General features: G+C 50.9%; 2 protein-coding genes across 4 annotated transcripts in view; both read left to right on the top strand.

The window, feature by feature from the left end:
* EEIG1 (estrogen-induced osteoclastogenesis regulator 1) overlaps nucleotides 1-12,579 on the top strand; it is a 36,733-nt gene extending 24,154 nt beyond the window's left edge. For all 3 annotated transcript variants that reach the window (XM_058038235.1, XM_058038237.1, XM_058038236.1), the window contains exons 5-12: nucleotides 210-326; nucleotides 796-842; nucleotides 3,311-3,465; nucleotides 4,565-4,669; nucleotides 4,934-5,126; nucleotides 5,298-5,419; nucleotides 6,526-6,595; nucleotides 7,472-12,579. In XM_058038235.1, the coding sequence (XP_057894218.1) occupies nucleotides 210-326; nucleotides 796-842; nucleotides 3,311-3,465; nucleotides 4,565-4,669; nucleotides 4,934-5,126; nucleotides 5,298-5,419; nucleotides 6,526-6,595; nucleotides 7,472-7,517 (855 nt within the window). In that variant the 3' untranslated portion in view covers nucleotides 7,518-12,579. The remainder of the gene's footprint in view (nucleotides 1-209; nucleotides 327-795; nucleotides 843-3,310; nucleotides 3,466-4,564; nucleotides 4,670-4,933; nucleotides 5,127-5,297; nucleotides 5,420-6,525; nucleotides 6,596-7,471) is intronic.
* Nucleotides 12,580-13,192: 613 nt separating this feature from the next.
* On the top strand, nucleotides 13,193-16,345 carry DPM2 (dolichyl-phosphate mannosyltransferase subunit 2, regulatory). Its single transcript, XM_058038257.1, has 4 exons — nucleotides 13,193-13,216; nucleotides 13,941-14,030; nucleotides 15,162-15,264; nucleotides 15,543-16,345. The coding sequence occupies exons 1-4, from the start codon at nucleotides 13,214-13,216 to the stop codon at nucleotides 15,599-15,601; spliced, it is 255 nt and encodes an 84-aa protein (XP_057894240.1). The 5' UTR covers nucleotides 13,193-13,213; the 3' UTR covers nucleotides 15,602-16,345.
* The last annotated feature ends 650 nt before the right edge of the window (nucleotides 16,346-16,995 follow it).

Consider the following 16,995-nt stretch of genomic DNA (forward strand, 5'->3'; position numbering starts at 1 on the left):
CTCCACGTGGGCTTGGCTTCCTGAAGGCCTCCAAGTGTCCATCTAGCTCGGGGTTAGGAATGTGACCCTGTCCATCCTCAAGAATCTTCACAGCCACCACTCTGTGTCCTGGCTCTGCTCTCTGCCTTTGGTCTGTGTGACACTGTGTGTGCCTTTATGGAGTAGTGTCTGTTTTCTCACCTTCCCCTCCATTGTTTCCTTGGCTGCAGCTGGGCTTTGCTGATCTCAATCTGGCAGAATTTGCAGGCTCTGGATCCACTGTCCGTTGCTGCTTGCTGGAAGGATATGATACCAAGAACACCCGACAGGACAACTCCATCCTGAAGGTACAACAGCCAGAACCTACAGAGCAGAAATCCTACTTTGGGGAGATCACAGCACAGTGCCAGGCCTGGGAGAACGTCCTGTTATGTACAGAGACAGGATTTTGCTTTTGTGCTGCTAGACTGACTTGGGAAGCTTCCCATTATCAGAGTTGCCCTTTGATAATTTGGCATTGATTTGGCCAAGCAGTGACCCTTGACAAAAAATCCAGGAGCAGGAGGGAGGGAAATGTTACAAGGCACTGTCAGCATGACCCAGCTGGTGTTCTGCTGAGCCACTGCCACTTGGGGTTATTGATGCAGGGGTTTGGGGCAGGGAGGGAGATACTTTGCTAAATCCCTGAAGCTGATTTCCCTGGGAAAGGAGCTACATCTGGGTGATCTTTACACCTAGCCCTTGAGCTCCTGGCTGCTGGGAAGTGAGGAGCTCAGTGCAGCATGGCTGATGATGTGCCTTGTGTCCCCTCTCCAGGTCACCATCGGAATGTCCCTGCTCTCTGGGGACCCCTGCTTCAAAACGTGAGTTCCTGCCTGTACCCCATCTGGGCAGACACTAAAACTGATGAAGGGAGGAGAAAAGATGCCCTTGATATTGGGAAGTACAGTAAAACTGTTTGAATCAACCAGAAAAGCACAGCCAGCCTGTGCTGTTAATTGGTTTTGCTCTCTGCTCTGGCTTTCCCAGCTCTCATTATGGCTGTGCAATGTATTTTCCCTGCTGGTGCAACTCAGGTTTTAGAAAACAGTAGATTTTGATTACAAACTTCATGTTTTGCATGAAGGATGGAATTTCTCATGGCTCTGGGCTTGGTTTCATTGACCTCCAAGAGGAGAAAGGTCAATAAAGAAAACAGTCTTGGAAGTGGACACGCTTCAGCACATACCATAGGGGATAAAGATCTCAGATTGAAACAGCAACAAAAATACTTCAAGGCTGAATCACTTTAACTTTTTTTTTTTTCCTACAGGGCTCACAACTTGTATTAATTAGCAGAGAAATTGCAGTAATGTGGGGTTTTTTTAATGCATAGTGATAGGAAAGGATAAGTACAGTTCGGCTGGGGAGCAGTTTGGCTGTTTAAAGAATTGTTGGTGAATTAATAAATATCCTGATTTCACACCACAGTGCAGCATCCCAGTCCCAGCCCTGCTGGGTGTGCTGAAGGTGTGTGACTGCACAGCAGGGCTGCCATGTGCCCAAAGGAATATTTCATGTTGCCTCCCAGCAGAATAAGAGAAGAAAGTTTTACCTTGAAGCCAACTCCTATAGATCTAATTTTAGGAGCTAGCTTGGAGTGCATAAATTAGCTCAAATTCATGTTAAAAATGCTGCATGATTTTTGGTAGATTTGTTTTGTAAGCGGCTTTTCACAGTGCTGCAGTGTTTTCTGACACTTCTGAACCCAACATCAGTGTCATCTGATTCTGAAGAATTTCTGCTTCAGAACAAAGTGTAATATAGAAGTTTTTAGTATCTTAAACCATAACTTTATAGCAGTAACAGATGTTCTAAATCTAGGGTGCTGGGATGTCTGGTAATGATGTCTTACAAAAATACCTGTTGCTCCTTTGCAATGGAAGCAAGTCCCACTCTAAGAATGCCTGAAATTACACAGAATAGGATATAAATATCCATTTAATGTAAGCAGGTTCAGTCTGAAAGTCAAACCTAATTTTCTTGAAGGATTTTTGCAGTCATTCCCACTTTTCCCTTTTATGTTGATGATGTGCAAATATCTAAAAATAGAAACTTTGCATGTGGAATAGTCCTTGATCAGTGGAGCCTCTGGTAAATGACACTCATTAGAGGGTTAGGCAGGAATTAAACTGTGCTGGGAAATCACTTCCAAGCACTGATTTTTTGCAGCACTCCATGAACCTTCTCCTGCTGGGCCTGTTGAAAGGGGCAGAGCAGCTGAGCTGACAGAGCAAGGGGCTGCTCCCACAGCTGCTGCAGGAACAGTTTGCTTGCTTAAGGTTGTAAAAGCCTTAAAAACCTGTGCAGCCAAGTCCCCAAAGCACCTGGGCGCATGCAAATCACTGATAAGGTGATTAAGGAAGGTTTTTTTTTTTTCCTGGTGAAGGCATGCTGTGAGTTTCCTGAAAGCTTTATAGCCATTCAGCTGCCCACATTAAATATTCTGCCTTCCAAAATACTGCAGAGATCCCCTCTCATGTAACATCTTCCCTCAGAGCTCTGAGGGAGACAAAAGGTTTTATTTCTCACTCCTCACTTAAAAACCATAAAATGATTCTTTAGTTCCAGTTCAGACTTGAGGCTGCAGAGAGAGGTTAGGGCTCCAACAGGAATATTCACTTTGCCATGCTGCACATGCTGTGGCTTCCACCCAAAAGCACTTCTGGAGGAAGGGAGGGGGCTCCAGGCACTCACAGATCTGCCCTGCAGTCAGCATTTACAAAGGGATGTTGCAGGCTCACAGAATAACCAGAAAAATAATTCTGACAGCTGGAAAAACACTTTAGTTTCACTGAAAAGGAGTTTAATAGCCAGTTAAAAAAGGGAAAGGTTATTTGATTGTTGTAAAAGTGCTCTCATAAGGGGGACAGGGTTGCTGGGATAAAAGGTCTCATTTTGGCCAAAAAGGTGTAAGAGAAAGGAAGCTGGACTTGACAGTGGGACAAACTGGTTCCTGTTTGTGGAGCCAGCTGGGCATGGACACATGCTGGGGGTGAAGGGCAGCTCTGGATGTGTCCTGGAGCACAGTGCAAGTTCTAAACCTGCTGTCCTCTATAAATGAATAAATGGCCCCTTTTTGCCTTAATTTACCTCAAAAATTTGTTTTTTCTTGTATTGCAGTCCAAGGTAGGACCACACCAGTCTTGCATGTGGGCAAACAAAACCCAACATCCCATTGGAGCTGCTGGTCAGAGGGCTGCCAGCTTCCCCCTGCTGACAAGGGTGGGATGGACAGAATGATCCCTGCTCCCTGCCTGGCTGTCTGTAACCTCCTTCCCTTCTATTCCAGGCCTCCTTCCACTGCCAAGTCCATCACCATCCCAGGGCAGGACTCCACTCTGCAGCTGACCTGCAAGGGCGAGGGGACCACCAGCAGCAGCAGCAGCTCCTCCACCATTGGCTCCCTGCGCCAGGCCAAGCCAAGAACTGCCATCCTCAGCTCAGGTCTGAATGCCCACCCTGCAGCCAGGCCATGCCTGGCTCTGCCTGGACACTCCTTGGTTTTTCCCAGCAGTTGCAACCACAGAAACTCTTTAATTTTTTCATGTTTTCCCACACCCATCCTCAACCCTCATTGCTCATTCAGAATATTGGGAATAACAAAGCCATCTAAGTGTAACTGAGGAAGGTTGAATATTTGCCACGTGCATATTTCTGTTAGTGGAGATAAAGCAATTTGTTCTTTTTGCTGGGGATTTAATAATTCATGCACTGCACTCATCCCTGCTTTCCACTGTGTTCAGTGATACTTACCATTGTTCTGCCCTCAGCTATTCTGTTGCTCAGACTTATCTTCTAGAAAAGTTCCTCTGAAGGTTTTAGAGGTTGGTTTAAGGTCTAGTGGCCTTGTTCCAGCTGCTGATGCAGTTCTTTGCCTTCTGTATGAGCCTGTTTTCAAGGGCACTGCATTTTCACATCAGTTTTTTTCCTTCCCAGCACATTCCAAATGTGCAGGCAGATATGCTGCACCAAAATAGCACTGGAGTCTCATCCCCTCAGTTGACAGAGCACGTGGTGCAAGTGTTGTTCTTAAAAAGCTGGCTAATGTGTTACATTTGTGCACTTCTGGATAAGCTTCCTGCAGGAGACACAAGCAGGGCAAAGGAGCAGGGCTCATGCTAAAGTGTCTGTAGCAAATTCAGAGATTATTTAAATGGTGCAGGCTCTCTCAGAAGTAATAGAAAGGGAAAGGTGCTAACAGAAGCACCCAGAGGTTGAAATATTTTACTGCCAGTGGCCATGTGATGCTTACTTAGCTTGATGATTTTAACTATGGATAGTTTCAGACACTACTTGTCCTTCTAGATGCTACAATCCCCCAGAGATGTTTGTAAATTCACGTGTTGGATAGAAACAGTGATAAACTTGACAGAGCTCACTGTGGTCTTCTCTACTCCCTGGGTATTTCTAAGCCCTGTGCTGGCCTTTACAGCAGGACTCTGGCCAGCAGACTGCCCTTTCCTTGATCTGTCATTCCAAGATCAGTCTTCCCTCCCAGTGATCAGTGGCTGTGGTGTAAGCAGTGTCCTCTTTTCCTTGGCAGGTGTCCCAGAGGAGTCAGATCAGAACCTGTCCAGCCCGGAGGAAGTTTTCCACTCAGGGCACTCACGGAACTCGAGCTATGCCAGCCAGCAGTCCAAGATCTCTGGTAACCACTGATCCACACAGCTCTGCCATCCCTTTTCCCCTTTTCCTTCCTGCAGCAAGCCCCTGTGAGAGAGATTTGCAGCCATCTCTCTCTGTAATACTCATAATACCAGCCTCTTGCTCAGTCTCTGCCGATGAGCTCACAGATGTCTGGACCTCTGTGTGCAGGGGCAGAGGTGCTGCTGTGGAGCTCCCTGCCTGTCTCCTGTGCTGCCAGGAGTGGGAGCAGCAGCAGCTGAGCTCTGTGCCCCTGTGTTTTTGGCAGGTTACAGCACGGAGCACTCGCGCTCCTCCAGCATGTCCGACCTGACCCACCGCCGCAACACATCCACCAGCAGCAGCGCCTCGGGGGGGCTCAGCATGACTGTGGAGTACCCTGAGGGGGGAGAGAGGGAGCACAAACTGGAGAAGCCACCTCGGCCCCCCAGACCACCCCTGCTGCTGGACAGACCCTCCCGGTGAGTGACAGTGCAGCAAAGGCTTTGCTCTGGGAAGGAGAGACAGAACCTGCTCCTCTGTCTCCAGGCAGCAGTGGAACTGTGGCCACTGTGGCAAGCAAAGCAGGGCAGTATGCAGAAGTCTGTGTCTTGAAAAGCTGAGTAAGTTTGTCCTGGATTTCCTCTTGCCAGGAGGAAAAAGGATTCAATGGAGAGTCACCCAACGCGAGTGGATGACACCAGGATCGATGCTGATGACATAGTGGAGAAAATAATGCAGAGTCAGGACTTCACAGATGTCAGCAATACTGAAGGTGAGAGGAGAAGCCTCAGAGGGGATGTCTGGGTTGTTCCTTTTGCAGGGCTGCCAAGTGTTTACAGTCAGATCTGATCTGCCATGGGCTCCCTTCTCCTTTGACAGCTGTTTGCCTCCAGTGCTTGCTGGGTGTTTCTGTGGTAGATAAACCATGTGGGTTTGAGAGCTGCACATGTATTTGCAGATAGCACTTGCTGTTGTTCCACACATGAAGCAGAGATTGAATAGTAGCTCGGACATGCAGGGAGAGAGAGGAAAAACACTGATTCTTAGCACAGTGGAGATGAATTGCATCAGCTGTCTGCACAGCTCCAGTGGCCTTTGTCCAGGGTCAGACCAAGGGTATTTAGCAAAAGAGGAGAGCAGAACTGGAGGGAAGCAGCACATCTCTACAGAAACATGGGTTACCATGTGCTGGTGATCAGGTCTGTTGAAAAGCTTAAGAAGGAGTTTTCTCCATTGCAGTCACAGCTGTTAGAGCTAATAATGTAACTGCTTTTGTTTTCAGTTTCATTTTCCACTTTAGCATAGAAATTGACCTCTAATCTGATTTTTTTTATCTGAGGTTTTCTGTTAAGTTTTAGACTGAGCCTAGCTTGTTATCTGGGCTTCATTAATTTACCATTAGTCACCTTAAAATGCTGCACATGGCAGCACTCTTATCATGTGGGGAATTATACCTCACTCAGTGTGGGTTAGAACCAGACTGAAGGCAGCTGCCTCTCCCCAGCAGAACAGGCTGAGTTTCTCCTCCAGTGACTCTACCAAAGCAGTGTGAGGCCCCACATCTAATTTGTTCAGATGTGTATAAGCTGACCAAGAACTTGCATCAATGGAATTGCCTTAAAAGAAGCAATGACTGAATTAATATCTCTGCCTCTATTCTTCCAAAGCTGCATGTTGTGGAGGCTCCCCTTTGGAGCAAGGAAAGGGTTCCCAGGGGCTCCATGACTGTGGGAGCACCACCAGAAAGTGTGGATGTGCATCTGCTGAGACACACTACTTCTGTGCTGATTGTGTGTCTGGGAGGGGAGTTCCTGGCAGCCTCATCAGTTCTGGATTTTGATGTCTGATTTCTCTTTTGATTTCCTTTTCTGTCTGCAGACAGTAACCTGAGGTTGTTTGTGAGCAGAGATGGAACAACTACACTGAGTGGTATTCAGCTGGGAAACAGGTAAGTTTCCCAAAAAGCTGGCAGCCAGAGAGGCTCCAGAGAGATTTGTGGGCTCTGTACCTAGGAAACTTGCACTTTTTGCTGCAGGAGAGATTTCCAAACATCATGTGCTACATGGTGACTTTATTCCACATTAACAGCCCTGGGATCCCTTTGGTGGCAGGCTGCAGTTGCACTCGAGTATGAGTGCAGTTCTCAGCAGGAGCTCAGAGGGATAATGGGATCCTGGTTGCTAGACCCAGGAGCAGAAGTGAGGAGTGAAAGGACAAAATGGTAGAGGCTGGTTCCCGTTCGTTCCTGAAGGAGGAGCTTTGCCTCCTGCTGGCCCGCAGCACAACTGCAGCAGAGCAGCGTTTATTGTCCCTTTTCCCTGCCCCTTATTGTCCCTTCTCTCTGCCTCTTCCATAACCATCGAGGGCTTGTTCTCTCATTACAGCCTTCTGAAGCAATAAAACTTTTTCTTGCCACTACAGCACTTAGTACAGCTCTTGGCCAGTTGTGTTTGAGGCTTTGTTGCATTTTTCCATTGAACTGAAAAGAGCAGTAATGGTAATGCAAAGATGTATCAAGCTGGAAACAAAGCTGGGAGCATAGCAAAGCCAGGCTGGCTTTGTTCGGGGTGGGATACTCCCCCTTTGCCGTGTCTGTACTGAAGAGTTTGTGTGTCACACCCAGCCCTCTCCAGGGCTCTGTTGCTGATTTGCCACCTCTTTGTCCCCTCTGTATTCCAAGGATTGACTTCCCACAAGGCTGACTCGTTACTGGCAGTGTTCTGAGTGGGCTTAGATGATGTTTGAGAGTGGAGAGCTCTGAATCACAGCTTGGTTGCTGAAATGACTGGAAAATAACCAGCCCCTCTCCCCCTCTGCTCCCCAGGGTCTCATCTGGAGTTTACGAGCCAGTGGTGATTGAAACCCACTAAATGTGAAGAACAGGGTAGAGCTGCTGGACACAGGCCCCCTACCCAGTCTGCTGCCACCTGGATGCCAACCTTTACCTCTCTTCATGCAGCATTCCAGAAGGGATTTCTCCACACCCCTCCCTGTACGTTTGCACTGCAGAGCTACTCCGAGACCACTCCAGAACATGCACTTTCCCTGCATTGGCATTGTCCTTCTCTGCTTCCTGCTCCTCCCAGTGCATGCCTTCCCCTGCTCCTGCTCAGACACGAGGTGTCTGTGGGATTTATCCTTGGGCTAGTCCCAGAGGATGTTGCTCATCTGCATCCCTCGTTCCACCCATTCACTTGCAGCAGGGGACGTCTCAGTTTCTGTCTCCCCAAAACTTTGGGTTATACCACTGTGAACTCTTCAAACCACTGGGGGTGGGGGAAACCATTCTAACCAAACCCAGAGCTGCTTGTTGGGGACATGGTGACATGGCCACTTGCAGGATGCTTTATTCCATTGACTCTGCAAGGGAACATCACCTCCCAAGGCAATGGTTTTACTGAACAAGGTATGCTGTGGTGTACACTTCACCTTCCTATCCTCACATCCCCAAACAACATCTTCTCATAGGAAATACTTCCCAAAAGTGCATTTCAGAAAACTCTACTGCAATCCAGCTGGGAGTTGGTGAACGGTTCAATGTGAGTGCTCATCACACCACTGACTGCAGCAGCCCTTCCACTGCTGGGCATGGAAGGGGGTGTTCATCAACTAGCATTAGCAGGAGCACTTTAGAGCTTATAGATTTTACCTGGAGGAGGCTTCCACTCACTATTCCAGCAGTTTAATCTGTGTTTGCTGGACTGATTCAGCAAATAGTCCTGTTGGAGCTTGGAATACAAAGCCTCTTTCTTTTTTTTTTTTGGTTTTTTTTCCTTGTTTCATTGGCTCAGGAAGGGAACTGCCCTTCTTGGACTGTGAAAAGAATCTTGTCTGACAGCCCTTCCCTGGGCCAGAGCTGGATGCAGTTGACTGCAGTGGTTTCTCTTGAGGTGGTGATGTCAATTGCCTCTCTTGGCCTGGGCCAGTAAGGGATTTGGTGTTGCTTGGCCTTTCTTATCTTGTCAGCAGAGATCTGTGCCTGTGCTGGTTCCTTTTGGGGCTGGGGAGAAGCCACTGTCTCTGCCTTCAAGGGTAGAAGGGGTGTTTGCTGCTGCATTAACCACAGCAGCTGTTCTGACCTGCTCTGTGGTGAGTGAACTCTTGTGACAAGGCTTCAAAACTGTTCTCTGGTTATCTTTCAATTGCTCTTCTTTGGATTTGGTTTCTGCAGTTGTTTGACACTTTTCCCTGCAGTGTGTGGCAGAGATGTGCATCCCTTTCAGCTCCCACTTGGAGATCTCTCCTGGCAGCTGAATTTCCAGCGAGGATCTGGGCAGGCTGTGCTTGCAGCCCTCCCTTACAGAGCCCCTCAGCTGATAAGCTATTTCTGTGTGCTGCCCATTCCTCTTTTGCCAGTGTTGTGTGGCAGCCATGCCCTCTGCAGGACCTGGCTCCCTTCTGGCACTTGTGGCTGTGTGTCCAGGCACACACTCACTGCTCAGCAAGGAAAGGCTTGTAACTGATCACGTTGTTCAAATTCTGAGTTATTGTAAAGCCTCTTTTAAAGGAGGAAAAAAAAAAAAAAGCATTAACTGTGGTCTCTTTGGCCAGAATGCATGCAGATGAGCTGCTGGAAAAGGGAATCTGGCAGAATGAGAAACAAGGAATGAAAGGGCCTTGATTTAGCTTTTTTTTTTTTACCCTTCTAGCTAAGGATGCTGCATGGGGAGGGTGCTCAGCAGTGTGGTAGAACTATACAGTTGCTTACTCTGTTTTGATGGTTTCTCTCTTGGAGTCAAGAGGCTTCTTTCTGTGTTTGGACAGACCACATGTAGGATATGCATCTTTTCCACCCTTTCCCTCAAAGGGATAATCCCCTTTGAATTAGGGTAAAAAGGGGATACAGACAACACCTTGGTTTGGTTTAACATAGGGGAAAAGTGTTGGATCTTTTTGAGACTGTCTAGAACAAAAGCTCTTTCACACTTGCTAGGTTTTATTAATGGTGATCTCTTCTTCATTCAGCCTGGGTAGGTTTGGCACTCACTTGCAGGCTGCTGAGCATCCTGCCCTGTTCCTGGGGTGCCACGTGGCTGCAGGAAGGACAGAACTGTTTGTCTTTCTGTCTCCCTGGGGCAGTGCCAGAGAGCCAGGCCTGGCCTGACCGTGTGCTCAGGTCAGGGTGAGGGCAGGAGGAGGCTCTGCCTCTCTGGGGCTGCTCTGCCTCTCTGGGGCTGCTCTGCCTCTCTGGGGCTGCTCTGCCTCTCTGTGCATGGCCCTGCAGGGCTGAGAGCAACTCTGGCTGCTCCCCAGGGGCCAACAAAGCCCCTCAGGAAATCAGATCCAACCAGGACTTGAAAGGAGCAAGCACAAGCCAGGAAAGAGGCTAAAACCCAGCTCATTTTGCTGCTTTGCTTCTGTTCCCATGAGGAACAATGGCAGTCGCTGTCAGAGCAGTTGGGATCCCAGGGCATTCCAGACTGGGCTGCTCTGAGGCACTGGCAGCTTGGCGTGTCAAGAAATCACTGGGACAGAGGAGGAATATCTTCCAGCAAAGCAGGAGAAGCAGTTGAGCTTTTGAGAGCACTGGTCTCTTCTTCCCAGCTGGCAGAGGCATAACCTGCTCCATCACATCACTGTGGCCAAGCTGGGCATGGCTTTGGCTTCTCTCCAGTGGCTTGGCACATCACTGCTTGCATTTCTGATAACTGTGTCCCATAGGGCATTTCCTCCTTGTCTCCACGTGTGTCCCTCCACAGATTCTGATCTTTGTGTGGCTTTTTAGCTCTCCTGCCCCTGGTTTTCAGTAAGTAGTCCTGGTCATCCCGCCTTGTGCAGCACAGCTGGGGGAGCTGGAGCAGGCATGGAGGGAGGGAGGAGCAGTCTGTTCCTGTTTGTAGAGCCCGTGCAGAGCTCCAGCACAAGCAGTGCCCAGCAGTCCCTGGGCAGCACCTGAGGTGGTGGCTGTGGGATCCTGATCCCACACACTCACTGCTGCCTCAGGAAGCTGAACTCATGAGCACTTTTTTCCTTGTGGCATCCCTGCTGCCTGCTCCTTGTTGGACTTTGAACATTTAAGAAGTGAATCAGTTTCCAGACCCAAACCGCTGGCTAGTTTCCTTTGGGTTTTTCTTTTTTGTTGTGAAGTTTATGGAATTTTTTTTTTTATACAAACCCAGCAGGCTGGTGGTTTTTTTTTTTTTTTTTGACTGCATTATTGTTTCATTGATATTTTATTTCAGGGGGGGCTTAGGGGGGGAATGTTCTTCCCCACATTGTTCCCCTTCTCAGGGGATTCAGAGGTGGCTTAAACAAGTAAAAGAATCTTATTGGCAAGACTCTGCATCCCCTGGGGCTCTGATGCTGACGAGCAGAGCTGCTCATGCCTGGCTGGCCCTGGAGAGCAGAGCTGGCTCTCTGCTTCAGTCTTGGGATCAGGCAGAACATGTGAGCTCTGCTCCTGGTTTCCAGACCTTTAGTTGGTGGAAGCACATTGCAAAGCGTTAGGAAATTCAGTGTAGCTTTTTTTACTAACTTCTTTTCTTTTTTTAAAACCAATATAAAACTGAGTGTCCGGAAGAATAGGTTTAGTCATTACTTGGTGAAGGAGATGGATTTCAGTTGGAAATTGTGATGGGAAAAGGGAGGAGAAGGATGTTGCTCCCTCATCATCATCTTTTGCATGGTCAGCACTTTAAATGGGGGCCTCGTGCTGTTCTGACCCTTGGAGTGATGGGCAGCAGGCGTGTGATTTCTCCCCCCCTCATTGCCACATCACCTTGCCCCCTGCAGAAAGGTTAACAAGCCCTTTTAAACGTTTGCTTCAGTTTTTAGAGGGTTCCAAACCAGGTGGAGGCCTGAAGAAATAGTATTTCATTCTCATCTGAATAGGAGGGGTTGACTTTTTTTATTTATTTTGTCGTTGCTGTTTTCTTTTTAAGCGGGTGGCAGTGCAGCTGGTCTCTGCGCTGCTGCCGGGAACCTCTGGGAAAACCTCACTCCAGGTACGCTAGAGCACCACAGTGAAACCCCTCCTGGTGAGGGGCTCCCCTGCCCTCCTGGCTGCCTTACCTGGGGGTGCAGCCCCCCCTGGACCCCTCCTGCCCCTCCCTGCTGCCCCGCCTGGTCTCTAGCTGAGCTCTTGCTCTGGTGACCGCGCCCTTTGGACAAGGCCAGTCCCCAGGGACAAGTTCCTACAAACTCTGCCTGGTTGCAGGTGTTTGTCCTTGAAAAGCCGCTTTCCCTGGCTGTGGGGAGGGATTGATGAGTGCAGAATTCCCCCCATTTCCCTGCTGAGAGCTGTGTCCATCAGCCCCCTCCCTGCGCCCCCCGTCCCGCTGCCCGCGGAGCAGCAGGAGTGGAAACCTGGGAAATGAAAAGGAATTTTGGGATGAAGCTCTGAGCGAGGGATGAGCCTGGGAACTTGCCTCAAACACGTGGAATAATGGTAGAGCCCGTATTTTTGTGGGGGGAGGGAGGGGAAGGGGAGATCATGTTTTATTTTCTTGAAAGTGAATTGAGCTTGGTGACCTTCGGCTGAGGCGCACTCGATTTGTATCAGATTCTATAGAGAGATGGCTGATATTTTTGGAAAGGGAATGGGTCTATGCAAACTTCCAAAATTGCTTGAAAGATAGTTTAACATTTTTTTACTTTGAAAAAATCTAAAGATAAATCTAACTTTTGTCTTAAAGCAGAAGTGCGTTTAGAAAGAGAAGCTACTTCCACTGCTCTATTTTGATGATGATTCTTGGAAAGTTTGGGCTGGAGGGAATGACTATTTTTCACCATTTCTATCTTGCTCCTCTAGTTTTTTTGTTTCTTTTTCTAACGGAATGCTGTGCCGTCTTTGATTCAACAGATCGTGTTTGTATTTTCTGTATCTGGTTCCTAATGTAGAGAAATAACAAATATATGAGGAAATCAGTATAATGTCAAATGTTGTTATGGTTTGGGGAAAAAAATAAAGGTTTTTTTGGTACTTCGCACTGATTCTTTTTGCTCTGTTTCTTGTTTTTAAATGCTGTGGGGTGAGAGGGGCATGCTTGACCCAAATGGTTTGGTTTTGGGATGTCAGGATGGCTGGGGCTGGTGTCAGGATCCATCACCAGCCCAGCTCCGGGCACGGGTGCTGGATGCAACCAGAGTGCCGGGTCCGCGGGGGAAGGCAACGGCGCCGGGAGCAGCAGGAGCGCGGAGCGGTGACAAGGAGCCCTCCGTTAACGGGGTGCTGAGCGCTGCTCTCCCGCGTTCCCCGGGCCAGCCCCGCACCCGGACCATCCTCTCCGGCCCCGTTCCCGCCGCTCTCTCTGTCCCGTTCCCGTTCCCGCCGCGCTCTCTGTCCCGTTCCCGTTCCGTTCCCGCCGCTCTCTCTGTCCCGTTCCCGTTCCCGCCGCTCTCTCTGTCCCGTTCCCGTCCCGTTCCCGCCGCTCTCTCTGTCCCGTTCCCGTCCCGTTCCCGGCCCTTTCGCGGCTCCGGGAGGTGACGGAGCTCGGGGCGGGGCCTGGTGCGCGCCCCACCCATCACCGCCGCTGATTGGCCGCTGGCGGGGCGGGGTTAGCGCACCGCTCGCTGATTGGCGGCCGCGCCGGAAAGGCGGGACCGGCGGGGAGGAGGCCGGGGCGCCATGGTGAGTGCGGGCCCGGCCCGGAGCGAGCGGGACCCCGCGGCGGGGAGGGCGGGGAGGATCGGTCCGGCCCCTGCTCGGCCCCTGCTCGGCACGGGGGGCTTGGGCCGGATCGCGGCCCGGAGCCCTGGCCAGGCTCCCTGACTGGAGGGACTGGGCCCGGCCGCCGCCCGGGAGTGGCCCCCGGGATTGGGTGTGTGAGCCGGCTCCGGGAGCTGTGACCGTGTTCACAGGGGTCTTAGGATGAGGGAAGAGATGAGGATCTCACTCTATGTTTCAGAAGGCTGATTTATTATTTTATGATATATATATTATATTAAAACTATACTAAAAGAATAGAAGAAAGGATTTCATCAGAAGGCTGGCCAAGAATAGAAAAAGAAAGGATGATAACAAAGGTTTGTGACTGACTGAGACAGTCCGGACAGCTGGGCTGTGATTGGCCATTAATTAGAAACAACCACATGAGACCAATCACAGATGCACCTGTTGCATTCCACAGCAGCAGATAACCATTGTTTACATTTTGTTCTTGAGGCCTCTCAGCTCCTCAGGAGAAAAAACCCTAAGGAAAGGATTTTTCATAAAAAATGAATGTCTGTGACAGGGCCTGGCTGCTCTTGGTGCATCCCCCCCGGCCGTGCCCTGTCCCCAGTCACACTCCCAGCCAGAGCCCTGATCCGCTCTGGCCCCAGCGTGCTGATCCCGCTCTGTCTCTCCCTTGCAGGCCACAGCCACGGACCAGCTGGTTGGGTTTGGCTTGGTCGCCTTCAGCCTCGTCCTCTTTGTTTACTACACCCTCTGGATCATCGTTCTGGTACGCGGCTCCTCTGGCCAATATAATCCCAGTCATTCCATTCTCAGGTGTTTCCCCACCCTTTGTTCAGGTGATGATGTGGCTGTGTGCCCAAAGGACTCTTGACTTCTGGGGTAAAAATGTCAGGGCAGATCTTCCTCTGTGTGCTGGCGCTGTCCTTGTCCCATCTGGGTGTTCCTGGCCTTGCCTGGGCAGGACCAAACATTGATTGTGGTGCCCAGCTGCTCTTCTAAGCCAGGCTGACCCAGCCAGGGCTGGATGAGGCCCTGGGAAGAGCTGAAGCATGGCCCTGATGGAGGTGTAGTCATCAATGGCCACATCCTCCAGATTCCTGGTTCTGGTGGGAGATGACAGAGGGAAACATAGAAAGAGACAAATCTTAACAAATCTGGTAGGGAGGACACGAGTTTGGGGAATGCAGGGCTCTGGGAAAATGAGGCTGCCCATTTCTGGGGACGCATCAGCTGAGCTCACTGGTGATTTTCTCCCTGGAAAGAAACTTCTCCCCACGAGCTTTCCAGGTGTGAGAGGCCAGGTTCAGCCTTGGACTAATGTCTGAACTCCCACCAGCTTCCCCTCCAACTCCAGGGGGTTTGAATTCCCCTCTTGCATCGCTCACTGTGCTGCCCAGTCCACGTCTGTGCTCCCAATCCTTGTCTGTGCTCCTGGCTTTCCCAGAGCTGCAGGAGCATTCCCATCCTCACAGCATTCCCAGATCTATAGGATTAGTCCCAGATCTGCAGGATTATTCCCATCCTCACAGTGCTCCCTGGTGTCCAGGGCCTTCCACGGCCTCAGCACGGGGATCCTGCTGGGATACCCTGGAGCAGAGCTGGTGCCAGCTGCTCCCTCCTGCAGAGGGACAGGGATTTGCTGCTCTGCACCAGCAGCTCTGCCCACCCCAAACCCCCGGGGCTGTGGGACTCAGTGCCAGCCCCAGAGCCCCCTCATTGTCCCCTGAACCCCAAACCTTCACTGCCCACCCACTCTTATCTCTGTGGCCGAGCCTCCTGCAGCTCTGGGCACCTTTTTCAGCCATCCCACCCCAGACATTCCCGTGTTTGTCCCAAACCCTCGAGGCTGCCCTGGAGGTGTTGTGGGCCCCTGCTGACCCCCTGTGTGTCCCTGCAGCCCTTCATGGACAGCGACCATGGGATCCACCAGTTCTTCCTGCCTCGGGAATACGCAGTTATCATCCCCGTGGCAGCCGGGCTGCTGCTGCTGCTATTTATAGGTGAGAGTTGTTTCTGTGCTTCTAATTAGAAACTTCTAAATTAGGAAGAGGGAAGAAGGTTGCTGGGGTTTAGTTAATGTGTGACACTCACAGCACTCTCTGTGGTTACTGTTGCAGCTTAGCCTGGCGCGGGGGCTGTGTTTGTGTGTGATTTTTGGCTGTTTGAGCCTCTGGAGAGCAGAATTTTCATGTTTTCTCTGCTGAGATTCTGTTTCTCATTGCCAGGTGTTGTGGAATTAAAAGTTTCCTAGCTGAATTGGTTCTCTCTGTCTTGGCAGGTGTTTTTATAATGTTTGTCACGTGGAAGAGCAGGAAACACACCAAGAAATCAGACTGAAGGCCCAGCTGAGGAGATGGGGAGGTGCCCACGCTGCAGCATCACAGCCAGGAAAAGACTTTTCCTGCAGCTCCAGGCAGACATCTCCAAGGTGCCCAGCACTGAGCTGCTCCCACGTTCCCTCCTGCAGAGACTAAACCTGTAGTTTACAATTCACTGACCAAAGACAAGCAGGATTCATCCAAGGCTCATCAAGTGAGGGACCAGAGCCTGGGCTGAGGGAGCTGCTCCCCAGCTGGGGCTGCCCTGCCCACTCTGGGCACTCCTTCCCTTCAGCTCTGGCTCAGCCCAGTAGTTTGTTCCTTCTGGGAATTTTATTTAAAAGTTTACTTACAGTTTGTGGGGGTTTTTTTATTCAAGTCTGAAAGGAGAGAAATGACAGTTTGGGTTTGGAAAGGACAGGTTTGCCTTCTCCATTTGATTCTGGAAGGGCTGATCACGGTGCTGGGGGCTCATGCCCTTCTGGAGAGGGACTCCTGTGAGGCTGGGTGTGCAGAGACAGTGCTGCCCTCTGTGTCCCACCCAGCTGAGGGGTGGGGAGGAGATGTCCTGGATCGCAGGGAGGTGCTGGGTGTGGTTCCCACCACAGCTCTCAGTCCTGGCTGGGTTCCTGCCCTGGGTTCCTCCATGTGCCAGCCCGGCTGGGGCTGAGCAGGCAGTGTGGTGGCAGTGTCCTTCCCCAGGGGGGTTCCTCTCCTGGGCCATGGCAAGCAGGACCACCCTCAATAAAGGTCTGCAAGGTCTCACTCCCTGTCCTCTGCCGTGCCAAGGGGTGCCACAAGCCTGCCAGGGTGGGCTCAGCTGCATGGCCCTGGCAGTTCATGGCATTATCCTGCTGAAAAGTCCTGCTGGGGAGGTCAGGCAGGCAAGCACCAGAGACAACCTGGCCAAAAACGCTGGTTCTGCCCTGCCTGGGGCTGCTGCACCCTGCCTGGGGAGGGCAGATCTGGGGCTCTCTAACCCTTCTTGTATGTACTGTGAGCTTCCTGCCAGCAGCATGTCCCACAGTGGGGACATCCCATCCTGCCTGGGCGGGTGCTGGTGGCTTGGGACACCCCGAGGGCCACAGCTGAGCCTGGCTGCAGGAGCCAGCAGCAGGGCCAGAGGTGAGGCTCTGCCTGGGGTTTGTTTCCAGCTCTTGCAGAGGCTGCCAGGCCAGGCCGTGCTGAGCTGTCGAGCCCCTTGCTGCCCTTCCTGCTGCTCACCTGCAGGCTCAGCCCATCCCTCAGGGCTGGTTTTGGGCTGGGCAGAAGGAAGCAAAGAGTGGAAGAATTCCCTGGTGACTGAGCAGCTGTTGGTGTGACCTCTCCCTCCAGCCTCGCTTCCCGTGCAGGAGCCCAGTGCTGTCCCTGTCACTTCCTCTGTGCTCCCAGGCCTGTTCAGGACAATGGGGG

Source organism: Melospiza georgiana, chromosome 20 (assembly GCF_028018845.1).
Source record: "Melospiza georgiana isolate bMelGeo1 chromosome 20, bMelGeo1.pri, whole genome shotgun sequence".
Lineage (NCBI taxonomy): Eukaryota > Metazoa > Chordata > Aves > Passeriformes > Passerellidae > Melospiza > Melospiza georgiana.

Coding starts and splice junctions, on each gene's coding strand:
- DPM2 (XM_058038257.1), top strand. Junction 14,031..15,161: donor CCCTCTGGATCATCGTTCTG/GTACGCGGCTCC, acceptor GTGTCCCTGCAG/CCCTTCATGGACAGCGACCA. Junction 15,265..15,542: donor GCTGCTGCTGCTATTTATAG/GTGAGAGTTGTT, acceptor CTGTCTTGGCAG/GTGTTTTTATAATGTTTGTC.